General features: G+C 39.9%; 1 protein-coding gene across 2 annotated transcripts in view; it reads left to right on the plus strand.

Annotated features, from left to right (window-relative positions):
* Positions 1–13,226, plus strand: part of DSC3 (desmocollin 3) — a 46,835-nt gene extending 33,609 nt beyond the window's left edge. Inside the window, exons 13-17 of one of the 2 annotated variants that reach the window (XM_044243232.1) lie at positions 2,412–2,636; positions 5,710–5,831; positions 10,680–10,937; positions 12,785–12,827; positions 12,908–12,994. In XM_044243232.1, coding sequence (XP_044099167.1) covers positions 2,412–2,636; positions 5,710–5,831; positions 10,680–10,937; positions 12,785–12,811 — 632 coding nt within the window. In that variant the 3' untranslated portion in view covers positions 12,812–12,827; positions 12,908–12,994. Of the gene's footprint in view, positions 1–2,411; positions 2,637–5,709; positions 5,832–10,679; positions 10,938–12,784; positions 12,828–12,907 lie in introns of both variants that reach the window. The other variant, XM_044243231.1, reaches the window with a different exon arrangement.
* The last annotated feature ends 270 nt before the right edge of the window (positions 13,227–13,496 follow it).

Below are 13,496 nucleotides of genomic sequence, written 5' to 3' on the forward strand. Positions count from 1 at the left end.
GCTCAGCAGGGAGCCTGCTTCCTCCTCTCTCTCTCTACCTGCCTCTCTGCCCACTTGTGATCTCTCTGTCAAATAAATAAATAAAATCTTTAAAAAAAAATAAAGTTTAGTGTAAGTAAACTCTAGAAATGAGGATACTGGGTGTAGGAGGCAAGCACTCTATAGTATTCTGGAAGGAAACATGGTGGGATATGGACAGAGGCATGACGTTGGAGCCCCAGAACAGCCTCCTGTGATGGTGGTTTCTCGGGGGGGGGGGACAATATTCTATATTTCAGCCACCCTTCACTGCTGTTTTGTTACTGTGTCATGCTCTTTCATGCAGGTGGACTTTTGGTGTATGCTGTCCCTTCTGCCTAGATTACCCCTTCGCATGTCATAGTTCAGTAGTAACTCATGATACCTGGGGAGCACCTCCCATCCACCATGCCCTGTTCCGACCCTTCAGATATGTGCAGAGATTAACAAGACAGACATGACCCCGGCTCAGATGCTCAGAGCTACGAAGTCTTTCTTAGAAGCAGAAGTAGCATCATGACCTTTTCTACCTTTATGATGGCTCCTTTCATGCTGTATTATCATCCGTTTACCTTTCTCCTCCAATACACAAGTCTCTCAGGATGTTTATGATTCATCTGTGCATTTCCAGCATGTAACCCAGTGCTTAGTATATACCAACAGCTTAAGGACTGTTTGTCTAATCGATAACAGGTTAATACATATGCACAGAAGAAGGAAAATGCTGGGGGATTCAGTAAATCAGTGTTGTTAGTGTTTCGGTTTTAGCAAGAATGCCAAGAGACCGAGTGGGAGGATGGATGGAATCTGGTTGTGAGGGGCCTGAGTTTTGTACAGTCGGTGACAGCAGGTGTGCACTGGGAAGTTTGCCAGGAAGGAGTGCTGTGCCCAGATTTATGTCTTAACAAGTTGGCGTTGGTGCCACGATGATATGAAGAGGGCAGAGCGGAGTGGCAAGGACATCCCAGGCTGCTGCATTAGTACGAATAAATGAGACGTGACTCCAGCAGAGCTTGCGGTCTTGAGGGAGGAGAGGAATTTGAAGGATTTTACTCTAGCCGCACCAGGATCTGGGAGGGTTCCACCTAAACCTTAGTAGTAATTCACATGCCTTTGGGGAGCTTTACATCTGAGGTGCAGCCAGAAATTTTTGCAGTTTTTATCAGCTGGAGCAGTGCGTTTAAGAAAAGTTTAGAAGTTACAGGGCGCCTGGGTGGCTCAGTGGGTTAAGCCTCTGCCTTCGGCTCAGGTCATGATCCCAGGGTCCTGGGATCCAGCCCCGCATCGGGCTCTCTGCTCAGCAGGGAGCCTGCTTCCCTTCCTCTCTCTGCCTGCCTCTCTGCCTACTTGTGATCTCTGTCTGTCAAATAAATAAATAAAAATCTTTAAAAAAAATACAAATTAAAAAAAAAAAAGAAAGGTTTAGAAGTTACAGATGGCTTCCAGAATGTGCATTGTGCACCTGTGTGATTTCACTTACTGCAAAACTCGGAAGGTTGTAATTGGCAGTTGAAAGTGCACAGAGCTTTTGGTCAGTTGATAATGAAGTCATTAAAATAGGTATCAAGGCTATTGGGGATATAGCATAGTTGATAAAAATGTATTGTTATGAATCCGATACATCCGTTTTTATGTAAAGCTTATTTCTGGCCCGGGTGACATTAATTAGCTTTCTGGTATTGAGACCACTTCTAGAGGGAAGGCTGTTTTTTTTGTTTTTTTTTAAAGATTTTATTTATTTATTTGACAGAGAGAGAGAGACCACAAGTAGGCAGAGAGGTAGGCAGAGAAACAGGGGGAAGCAGACTCCCTGCTGAGCAGGGAGCCCAATGCAGGGCTTGATCCCAGGACCCTGAGATCATGATCTGAGCTGAAGGCAGAGACCCAACTCACTGAGCCACCCCTAGAGTGAAGGCATTTTAACAGTGTTTATTGTACTTTGAAAAGTTACCTTATGTGTAAAGATAATGAACAGTTACCAGAAAGTAAATGAATAAGAGAATGTCAACTTAAGACATACTTTGTGCATTAATTCTTTATGAGTACCATAAACTGGTACCATAGAAAAATGCTTGAGGTGTCTGTCAAGGGCCCATCTACCATCACTGGTTTGTAAATAAGAGAAAGACAAGGGAATATTAAATATTGCTGAAATGCTACTGGATCACTCCAAGGTCAAATTATATCTCTCAGCCTCTCTTGTAAAAAGTTACAGCGAGCATACATGGTAATATTAGTGCTGAGAAAGGTTGAAGGTAGTTCTCCATTTTAATTCATTTTCGTGTGGCAGGTGGTCCCTTAAGAATAATATGTGTAGAAACAAGTGTGGCAAAACAAATGCTAAGGGAGAAATAAATGTCCATTAAAGAACTAATTCTTTCATTTTCTTTCAGATACAGCTGCCCGTCTTTCGTATCAGAAAAATGCTGAATTTCAGGAATATAGTGTTCCTATTACTGTAAAAGACAGAGAAGGTCAATCTACAACAAAAACTGTGAGAGTTAATCTGTGTGATTGTACTCATCCAAGCCAATGCCTGGCCGCTCGCAGGAGTGCAGAAGTCATACTTGGAAAATGGGCGATCCTGGCAATCCTGCTGGGTATAGCATTATTATTTTGTAAGTCCTTTTACTGACTTAAAGTTAAAATGTATCATAAATACCTGAGTGCAAGAAAAGGCCTCTAAAAAGTAACCTTGTCCAACTATCCATCAGGGGTGGGCAATTTACCAATTGCTTTTGTGTTATTATCTGAGTTCTGATGGAATATTTCCAGGGAGAAGGAGCAAGATCCTTTTTGAGATACGATTTCATACTTGCACAGAGCTGTTTAAAATTCCTTAGACTGTACCAAATCTGTCAACACATAGTTTTTATTTTTGGTCCTGATACTACCCCTTTAGGGCTAAATAAAACAATCTAAAACTTCTCCCATGTGAAAGTCCATGACAAGCCACTAGGATCTCTTCTCATCCTTTAGCCACGGCCTTATGGGAATGACTTGGACCATGGCCTTATCTCTTTTTGGGGGTGTATCTTGCTAGTTTTGATTTTTTTTTTAACCTCCTCCTTGCTGGTTGTTTAGCTCCCAATGACATCGTATTTTCCCCTCCTTTCTTCCACCCACTCCTCCAGCCTGGGTTAGCGGTTGTTCCTTTGTTCTGTGATAGGACTAGAGGTTAAGAGCAAGACTCTGGAGCCAAACTATCTGGGTCTGTAACCCAGCTGTATCATTTGCAAGCCATGTGACCTGGGGCGAGTTACTTACTGTGCTTCAGTTTGCTCATCTGCAAAAGGGGGATATTTGGAGTAGCCTGCTTTATGGGGCATTACTGAGAAGTAATTGAGTTAATGCATGTGAAGAGCTTAGAATAGTATAGTGTTCAGTATTTTCAGCAGCTCCACAAAATACATATCTACCGAAGACCTACAATATGCCAGAAACTGTCTAGGTGCTTGGGGGTCATCAGTGAACAAAACAGACAAAACCAAACACAAACACTGTGCTTTGTGACAGCAAGCTAATAAAGAAACGAAATGCTGTAGAGGAAAAATTGAGCAAAATAATTAGGAACTGTAGTCCCGTGGAGTGTATGTGGGTGATTGTGGGAGATAATCGTGAGTGACGGCAGCTTTTGATGGGTGGTTTGGTTGAGGCTGACAAGGTTATCTTTTCCTCTTCTTTTTTTCTTTCTTTTTTTTAAAAATATTTTAAAAAAGATTTTATTTATTTATTTGACAGACAGTGATCACAAGTAGGCAGAGAGGCAGACAGAGAGAGAGAGAGGAGGAAGCAGGCTCCCCACTGAGCAGAGAGCCCGATGTGGGGCTCTATCCCAGGACCCTGAGATCATGACCTGAGCCGAAGGCAGAGGCTTTAACCTGCTGAGCCACCCAGGCGCTCTCCCCCCTTTTTTTTAATCTGAAAATGTTCCTTTTCTAGTTTTAAAAAAATTTATTTGTTTATTTATTTTTCATTATGCTCAGTTAGCCAACATACAAGGTTATCTTTGATGATTTTGGGAAATGTGAGAGTCAGCCAAGTACAGTACCTGGTGGAAAAGTTTTCAGTCAAGGGGAAAGTCAGCTTAAAGGCCCTTAGGTAAGAGAGTACCTGGAGAAGTCAAGGCATGGCAGGGACTCCCGTGTGGCTGGAGTGAAGTGGATTGAGAGAGCGGGATTGGACATGGAACCAGAAAGGTAACAAGGGGCCACATAGAGTGGGTGGGCTTTGGCACCCTTTTTCTGTAAAGGGCGAGATAGTATGTATTTTACATTTTTTAAATTTTTTTAATTAAAAAAAAATTTTTTTTGCTTAATTTATTTGACAGACAGATATCACAAGTAGGCAGAGAGGCAGACAGAGAGAGAGGAAGGAAAGCAGTCTCCCTGCTGAGCAGAGAGCCCGATGTGGGGCTCGATCCCAGGACCCTGGGACCATGACCCGAGCCGAAAGCACTGAGCCACCCAGGCGCCCTTGTATTTTACATTTTGCAGGCCATGTGGTTTCACTTGGAACCAATGAAATCTGCCCTTCTAGTAGGAAAGCCACCATAGAACATTTTTTAGTGATGGGCATGACTGGGTTCCAATAGAACTTTATTTATGGATGCTAACATTTGAATTTCATATAATTTTCACATGCAATAAACTTCTTTTAATTTTTAAAATTTATTTAGAAACCGTAGCTCATGGGCCATATAAAAACAACGCAGTAGACTGGATTTGGGGCTGCAGTTTGGTCACCCTTGATTAGAGGGGCTTGTAGAACATAGTAAGAATTGTCATTATTACAGCTAATTTTATTATCACATATTTCAACCTTCCGCAGGTATGATGTAGAATGAAAATTCTGAACAGACAAAATACACAATAGTTTTATTTAAGGTACTTGGAGATAAATCTGTTCTGTTGAGAAAAGTCTATAGGCAAACTATTCTTTTGGGAATCAGTAAATCTCTTTAAAGTCTCTGTCTTAAATAAACATCATTGAATTTTTTGAAAATTTATTAACTCAAAATTGTATATACTTTAACGTCATGGAGACAATTCAAACTTTTTTTTTTTTTTTTTTTAAAGATTTTTTATTTATTTGTCAGAGAGAGAGAGGGAGAGCGAGCGAGCACAGGCAGACAGAATGGCAGGCAGAGGCAGAAGCAGGCTCCCCGCCGAGCAAGGAGCCCGATGTGGGACTCGATCGCAGGACGCTGGGATCATGACCTGGGCCGAAGGCAGCTGCTTAACCAACTGAGCCACCCAGGCGTCCCATCTTTTTTTTTTTTTTTTTTTTAAAGATTTTACTTATTTATTTGAGAGACAGTGAGAGAGAGCATGAGCAAGGAGAAGGTCAGAGAGAGAAGCAGACTCCCTGTGGAGCTGGGAGCTCGATGCGGGACTCGATCCCGGGACTCCAGGAGCATGACCTGAGCCGAAGGCAGTTGTCCAACCAACTGAGCCACCCAGGCATCCCAACAATTCAGACTCTTAAAAGGAACTATAATCAAAATATACACATAATTAATTCTGATTTTAAAGTCCAAGCTAAATCATGGCCTATTAATTTAGGAAAGCCAAGGTAACTCAAGGTACCATGCTTAGTGGCCTTGTTTTCCTCCCATGTACTTGAGCTAGTAAAAAACAAAAGATGAGTATTTTATTCTATGTATGTTAATTTTTTTTTTTTTAAATGCAGCTGTATTGCTAACTTTGGTATGTGGAGTTGTTGGTGCAAAAAAAAAAAAAGGTTTTCCTGAAGATTTAGCACAGCAAAACTTGATTATATCAAACACAGAAGCACCTGGAGATGATAAGGTGGTAAGTAATTTTTTAAAATGACTGTTTATCTGAGTATCTCCCATGATTTCTTTTACTGATTCTCATGAAGTCATTTTGTAATTTAGGAGTTAATATTTGTATTTTTGGTTTGGTCAGCTTTCATAGGCAGAAGTATTTTATCTGTCAATATTCAAATATTTATGTAGCTGGCTTTATTGAACTTTTAAAATCAGATGTGTTGTTTTAATTATCATTCTTCCACTCTCTAGTGTTATGATATGAAACTTTCTCTTTGATGTTGTGAAATTATTATAATAACAGTGTTTCAGCTGCTCTCTTCAGTGTACATTTCCAGATACTACTTGTTTATCTGACTCTTTGACCACTTATCATGGGAAAAAAAAACCTTATTAAAAGTTTTCAAGATAAACTATGAACATATCAAAGAGATACATATATTTTTAGAAAGTGTGGGGGAGGACAGATTAGTCAGAAGAGTATTGCCACTCTCTTTCCTTACTTATGTGTTTCTTGAGACCGCTGAGGTGTGCTTAGTACTGGGCTTCTTGTTTTGGGGGATGTGTATTTAAAAAGTTCTTACAGGTCATGTTCTTCCCTCAAAATGATTTCAAAGTATTTATGAGAAATTGGATCTACTTTTATGGGAAAAATAAGTAGGAACATGCCAGTATACCATTAGCACCAATGTGATAGTCACTGTTGTTCAAAGATACTTACGGTACATAAGTGCGTTCCTGATGTCTGGATGAACCGGAAAGTCTTAGTGAAAGAGGTACACACTCCCCGCTAACTTAAAGAATAAGAAGGGTGAGAGAGTGGAGAGATGGTGCGAATAGCTAAGGAGGTGGAAAACAGCCTTCAGGACAAAAAAGGAGATGGCAAAATTTGGAGATTATCCCACAAATAGTAAAGAAATTGATTTGAAATGGAAGAAATGATGTTTCACAATAGAAGCTTGACATTAAGTCAGGCTTTTGTGGGGAGAGGGTGTAAGAGAGGAGTAGGACATGGGACTCTCATATGCCAGACTAAGGATTTGGGATTTATTCTCTTGGTCAGGAAGAGCCAATGAAGGCTTTTCTGCATAAAAGGGCATAAAGGGAGCAGCGTGATGCTGAGTGAGTAGGGTGATCTGTGAGAAGAGGAAGATGTAAGGGGCAGGGAAGATAAAGGATTAGAATCTCAGAGGTGGAAGCAGTGGGTGACTCTGATAATAGTCATTGGAAATAGGGATAATAAATATTTCAAATGCATAAATGATAAGCTTGTTAGCTTTTGAGTAACAAAATAAAAATGAAGTCAAAGTGACAGAGGCCATAACTAAGGACAATGACTTTATATCAAGCCTTTTCTGTATCTTGTGTGAAGGGATCTATAAAGAATTCTTTTTTTTTTTTTAATTTAATTTTATTTTTTCAGTGTTCCAAGATTCATTGTTTATGCACCACACGCAGTGCTCCATGCAAAACACGCCCTCCTTAATACCCACCACCAGGCTCACCTAGCCCCCCACCCCCCCTCCCCTCCAAAACCCTCAGTTTGTTTCTCAGAGTCCACAGTCTCTCAGTTTATCTCCCCCTCCGATTTAGCCCAATTCACTTTTCCTTTCCTTCTGCTAATGTCCTCCATGTTATTCCTTATGTTCCACAAGTAACTAAAACCATATGATAATTAACTTTCTCTGCTTGACTTATTTCACTCAGCATAATCTCCTCCAGTCCCGTTCATGTTGATACAAAAGTTGGGTATTCATCCTTTCTGGTGGCTGCGTAATATTCCACTGTATATATGTACCAAATCTTCTTTATCCGTTCATCTGTTGAAGGGCATCTTGGTTCTTTCCACAGTTTGGTGATTGAAGGCATCTTTTGTATTGACTTTATCTCTTTAACCACCTCCCACCATCAGGGAGAATCATTGCCCACCTCTGCCTCATAGGCCTACATATGGAACCCTGTAATTATTTCTCCATTCAGAAAATACATTTAGTCCCTTAAAAGTCCTTGACTCATAGTAAGTTCTTATTTTATATCCGAGAAGGAAATTATTGAGATGTTCATAATATTTGTTCTTGGCTATTTGATGCCAGAGCTGTAGCATTAATGGGCCTCTCCACCATAATGTACTCATCCATATTGTTACCTGTTCTCTGTTAGGAACACTTATCAAAAGGACTCAGAATTATCAGTTTAATTTTAGGTATATTTTTATAAAAGGTAACAACATTTCTTAGTGGATGTGTAAGCTCATTTTAGTACAATGAGTACAGGTGATGATGACTTTGCTTCCGGAGCTAAATTTAAGTCAGAGACATTCAGGTAGGGTTAGGAGCTGGTTGAAAAGTCAGGACCAGAGAAGTTAAATCTGCAAATCATTGACATGGAAAAGGAGTCGTTGATACCTTGTGAGAATAAGCTTTGGGCAACACACATTGAGATGGTCAGGAAGGAACAGAGAATAGAAGAATGTGAAACAATCCATGAAACAAGATGGGATAGGGAGGGAGACAAACCATAAGTGACTCTTAATCTCACGAAACAAACTGTGGGTTGCTGGGGGGAGGGGGGTTAGGAGAAGGGGGGTAGGGTTATGGACATTGGGGAGGGTATGTGCTTTTGGGTAAATTGGAAGGGGAGGTGAACCATGAGAGACTATGGACTCTGAAAAACAATCTGAGGGGTTTGAAGTGGTGGGGGGGTGGGAGGTTGGGGTACCAGGTGGTGGGTATTATAGAGAGTACAGCTTGCATGGAGCACTGGGTGTGGTGAAAAAATAATGAATACTGTTTTTCTGAAAATAAATAAATTGGAGAAAAAAAAAAGAAGAATGTGAAACAAAGCACTGTGGGCTGAGTCTTGGTTTTGGTTAAGCTTCAATTTTCTTGGTATTAGCTTGCATGACCTCTGAAAATGTGTTTATAATGATAAAAATTATACCATCAAGGATATTTGATAATGAGAGTTTTTTGTTTTGTTTTTTAATGAAATTTCACTGTAGCAGCAACCTAAGCAAAATATATAGGGTAGCAGTGCCACCAAATGGCTGCTTCTCAGTTCTCTTTCCTGGTATAATTTTCCCAGGCAGTGAGATACCATGTATGACATTTATAGATACGTTTCAGATTCTGAAATATCCCAAACTCCAAATCATCTGAACTTGAAAATCTTCCGGTTTAGTTAGAGACTCTGCATATTAAATAGAAGAAAAACAAGTTGGTAACAAGATGGCACAATGGAGCCTGATTCTAATGGAGGTCTTGCCTGACAGTCGCGTTTCATAATTAGAACTGTCACGCTTGAGTTTACTGCTCTAACTTAACATCTCACTGGCAGCCCAGGGTTCCATATGAGGTTCCCGCATGAAGTCGATGCTTAGTCAAGTCTTTTTTTATCTTCAAACACTCCCTCGACTGTCCTCCTCTAGTTCCCTGCTTATCTCTTTTTCTTTGAAACTGGGCTTGAGAGATTTATACTTGATTTCTCTATGATATTACTTTCTGTTTATTCAGCACTTCTTGGAAATTCTTTTGACAAAGATCACCAATGGCCACTTTTTTAGCATGAACCTCATAGGTGGATTATTGTATTCGAACTGGTTCTTAAACCACTTTGATGTTTTCTCCTTCCCATAATCCTCTCTGTGTGGCTTCAGAGTTGTGCCTCTTGGATTCCTCTATTCTCCAGAAGCTATTTCATATCATTTCTGTCCTCTGATTCCCTTAACCACCCTGTAAATCGTGTTTGGGTTTTTTTTTTTCCCTTGTGGTTCTATTCTTAGCCTTCTTTTTGTTTAGTCTACCATTTTCTCTGGGTGTTAGAGTTGATTCCCGTGGCTTCAATCTCCTGTGTGGTGGTGACGTCTGAAATTATGGCTCCAGCTCGGCTCCCCCACCTGAACTCCAGCCCCACTTATGCATATACTCATTTTGGGCATCCATGGGTTTCTCAAATATACCATGTCCAAAATGGAACTGTTCACCCTCCTGTCATCCACGAGTGTGTCCTTCATCCCTGCTTAAGTGAATTATACCATTTATCTACTTGCACAAGCAGAGCACGTAGGAATAATTCCTGACTCTTCCCTTTGCTGTTTCATCCATCTGACCATCAGTAAACTTTGTATGGAGTCCAAACACTTTGAATCATCATTGCTTCTCCTATGGCCAACGTTTTTATCATGTTTCACCTAGAACGATTCAGTGACTTCTCTGATATCCATGACACTCAACTTGTCTTCTCATTTGTCTTTTACATTTTTGCCTAGAATGGTTTTTAAAAAATACATCTCTTTCCTGTTATTAAAACCCTTCTTGGAGTCCCCATCATCTTCTTGATTGTTCAAATTTTTTAGCATGGCATATGGATCTTCACGTTCTCTGGCCTTTTGTACCCCCCCCCCCTTTACTTCCTCTCTCACTTTGAACTCTTTGTGGTAGCCATTCTCAGCAGGTTGAAATTTGAGGACCCTTTGTGTGTAAACCTTCCTGCAGATAGTGCTTTCTTCTTCACATTTTTCAAGTAGGAGTCCCTCAGTACAGTGTTTTCTAGTCTGTTCCACTTACTCTTTCTGTGCTTGGATTTTAATGCTTTTCCCTATAGCATTCTATATTCACCTATGTATACATTCTTAGAGTAATTACCTATTTTTCTGCCTCATTGGAATAAGAGCTTCTTGGAGCCACTGAGGGATAATGTCCCTTTTTGCATCCCTACACTGGGCAGAGAATTTGAAAATATAAGTGTCTGTGAATGAATGGATGAATCAATGAAAGGTTAAATAAACGTTCTCTCTCCCTTGTCTTCTTATGACTTTACTTGGAATCTGTTTCCTTTCAATACAAATGGTCTTTTTAAAATTGTATTTCAGTGTTCTGGCAATGGCTTTATGACCCAGACAGTCAACAGCTCCGGCCAAGGCTTTTGCGGTACCATGGGATCAGGAGTGAAAAACGGAGGCCAGGAGACCATTGAAATGGTGAAAGGTGGACACCAGACCCTGGATTCGTGCCGGGGAACTGGGCACCATCACACCCTGGATTCCTGCCGGGGAGGACCTCTGGAGGTGGACAACTGCCGATATACCTACTCCGAGTGGCATAATTTCACTCAGCCCCGTCTTGGTGAAGTGAGTTTCCCTGAGTGTTTTGCCTCTGCATTTAAATGCCCAAGTGTAGAACAATAGGAAGTTGCAGTTAACATGGACTTTCAGAAGCTGCTTTTCCATATTTTTCAATGTATCCTTTCTTTTTCATTCTCTGTTCATTCCCTGCACTCCCCCCAACCCCCACTCCATGCCCTTCGATTTTGTTACATTCTTTAACATAAAAGATTTTATTCCATCTGTCCTATTTCTTTTAGTTTCTAAAATCTTGTGAGAACTGGAAGTTTTTAAAAACATAACCCTATTAAAGTTACACACCATTTTTAGATGTCGTTTACTTCATCAACTAGTTTAATGTAGAAGAATGTGAAAATACATCTCATTCCCTACAGTCACAAAACTCCCCAATCCTATCCGCATGTCTCTCTGAAAACAAAACATCTGTACACAATTCTAGAGTGAACATTCCCTAATATGAGCTACAGGAACTCTGCATAATGTAAGAAGTACCATTCAAATCCAAAGTGTTTTTATTCAGGGAAAAGCAAGGATAACCAAAGAAAAGAGGGATTAAATCATGGATTTTCAGTCCGGGCAGCATGTCAGAAGCCCCTGGGGAGCTTTGAAATGATGCTAATACCTGTGCTCTACCTGGAAGGATTTGGATATAACTGGTTTGGCTTATTATTCTTATTATTACTTTTAAATCCCCTCAGGTGATTCACATGTGCCACCTGGGTAGAGAAGCACTGGATTCAATATTCTATCTGGGACTAAGTTGTCTGTTTATCAGAGTGTACGGGTACTGTTGTAACCTCCCTACAGTGGACCAGAAGCCCTAATCCTTTAATGGGACTGCAGATAGACACCAGTCCGTGACACGGCTGCAGCCGATCACATGTCCAGAGCGTATTTTGTTTCCCCATCAAATTAAAGTATTCATCTTTGTTCTGTTTCTAGACAGTCAGCATGCATGTAAGATCAGGTTGGAAAGGAGTGGAGCTTAAGAGGCATTCTTAGGGGTGTGCACTAATGTGTGCCTCGGGTAATGGAGTCTGAGGCTGAAATGATCCCGAAGAAAGACACCTGGTAACATAAGTCAAAGAAGGACGCCATGGGTCGGAGAGGGAATGGGACCCCAGGGGAGGAGGGAGGAGGTACAGGAGTTCCGACCGGCTGGCAGCCAGGCCGGTAACAGACGGTGAGGCTGGATGCTCAGATGTGGCTGAATGCTTGGGCGTTCCATTCCAAAGGCCTGGTTTCTGCAATGAGGCTGATGGTGATTATTTTTAATTTCGCTAAAACGCTGGGTGCATCTCTCTGTTTTGTCACGTTTTGGCTCTCTTGGAAACTTGATTCTGAAGCCAATGTGGTAATTCTTGCTTACTTTATAACTGTATGTTATCATGGTTTTAGTTCATGTTTATTGGATATTTACTACTTGCTGGGAAAAAATAAGAGCATATTTGGTGCATTATTTTTTCATCATTATCGTGAGATAGTCACTGTGTATATTCCCATTTTAGACATAAGAAGAGTTAGAAGTGAGACTTGAAGACGCTTAGTAACCTGCCCAAAGTCATAGACATTGTTGGTAAAGCCAGAGCTTTGACTCAAAATCAGGACTATTTGAATATCCAGTATCAAATTCTTAACCTCCATACATACTGTCACCATTTTGTGGACTAGCCTGACCTCTAGATATAAACTTTAGGGTTAAGCATTTAACGATAATTTAAATGTGCTTAAATATGACATTGGTATATATATATATAATTTTTTATTTTGTATGGATTACTAGAAATGTAAGATATACTGACTTTGTGGTACGGTTATGCTATCGACCAATCATGTGCATTTTTTGTATGTAGGACTCCATTAGAGGACACACTGGTTAAAAATTAAACCTAAAAGGTAAATAAAAAATAAATTTTATGTTTGTATGTATAAGAGTGTTTAAAACAATAATAGAATCCTTTTTTTTTATTTTACAGAAATTGCATCTGTGTAACCAGAATGAAGATCACGTGCCATCTCAAGATTATGTCCTTACATACAACTACGAAGGAAGAGGATCTCCAGCTGGTTCTGTAGGTTGCTGCAGTGAAAAACAGGAAGAAGATGGCCTTGACTTTTTAAATAATTTGGGAGCCAAATTTACTACATTAGCAGAGACGTGCACAAAGAGATAATGTTAAAGTGTTACAATTAGACATGTATTTGCCAGACATCCTGGAGGTTTCCAAAAGGAAAGAGATATTGTAATGTTCAATTTCAATTTCTAATACATATATGGATATATATTAGACTTTTAATTTCTAATATATATAAAGCTAGAAATATATCGATATTTTTAATATATCTATACATTAGAAAAACTATATAATTTTTCTAAATTTTGAATTGTACTATTTACCAATTTGTATTTTTATAGCAATTTGTTGCTTCTGTTTTCCAAGGAGTTTGAAATGTTAAAGTGCATTTTGTCTTCTTTACTGCCAGGTAAAGAGACAGCTAGAAAATCTTATATGGTATCATTGGAATTAAGGTCTATAAAGGACCTGCAGTGAATGTGTTGAGTTA

The sequence above is a fragment of the Neovison vison genome, chromosome 3 (assembly GCF_020171115.1).
Source record: "Neovison vison isolate M4711 chromosome 3, ASM_NN_V1, whole genome shotgun sequence".
Lineage (NCBI taxonomy): Eukaryota > Metazoa > Chordata > Mammalia > Carnivora > Mustelidae > Neogale > Neogale vison.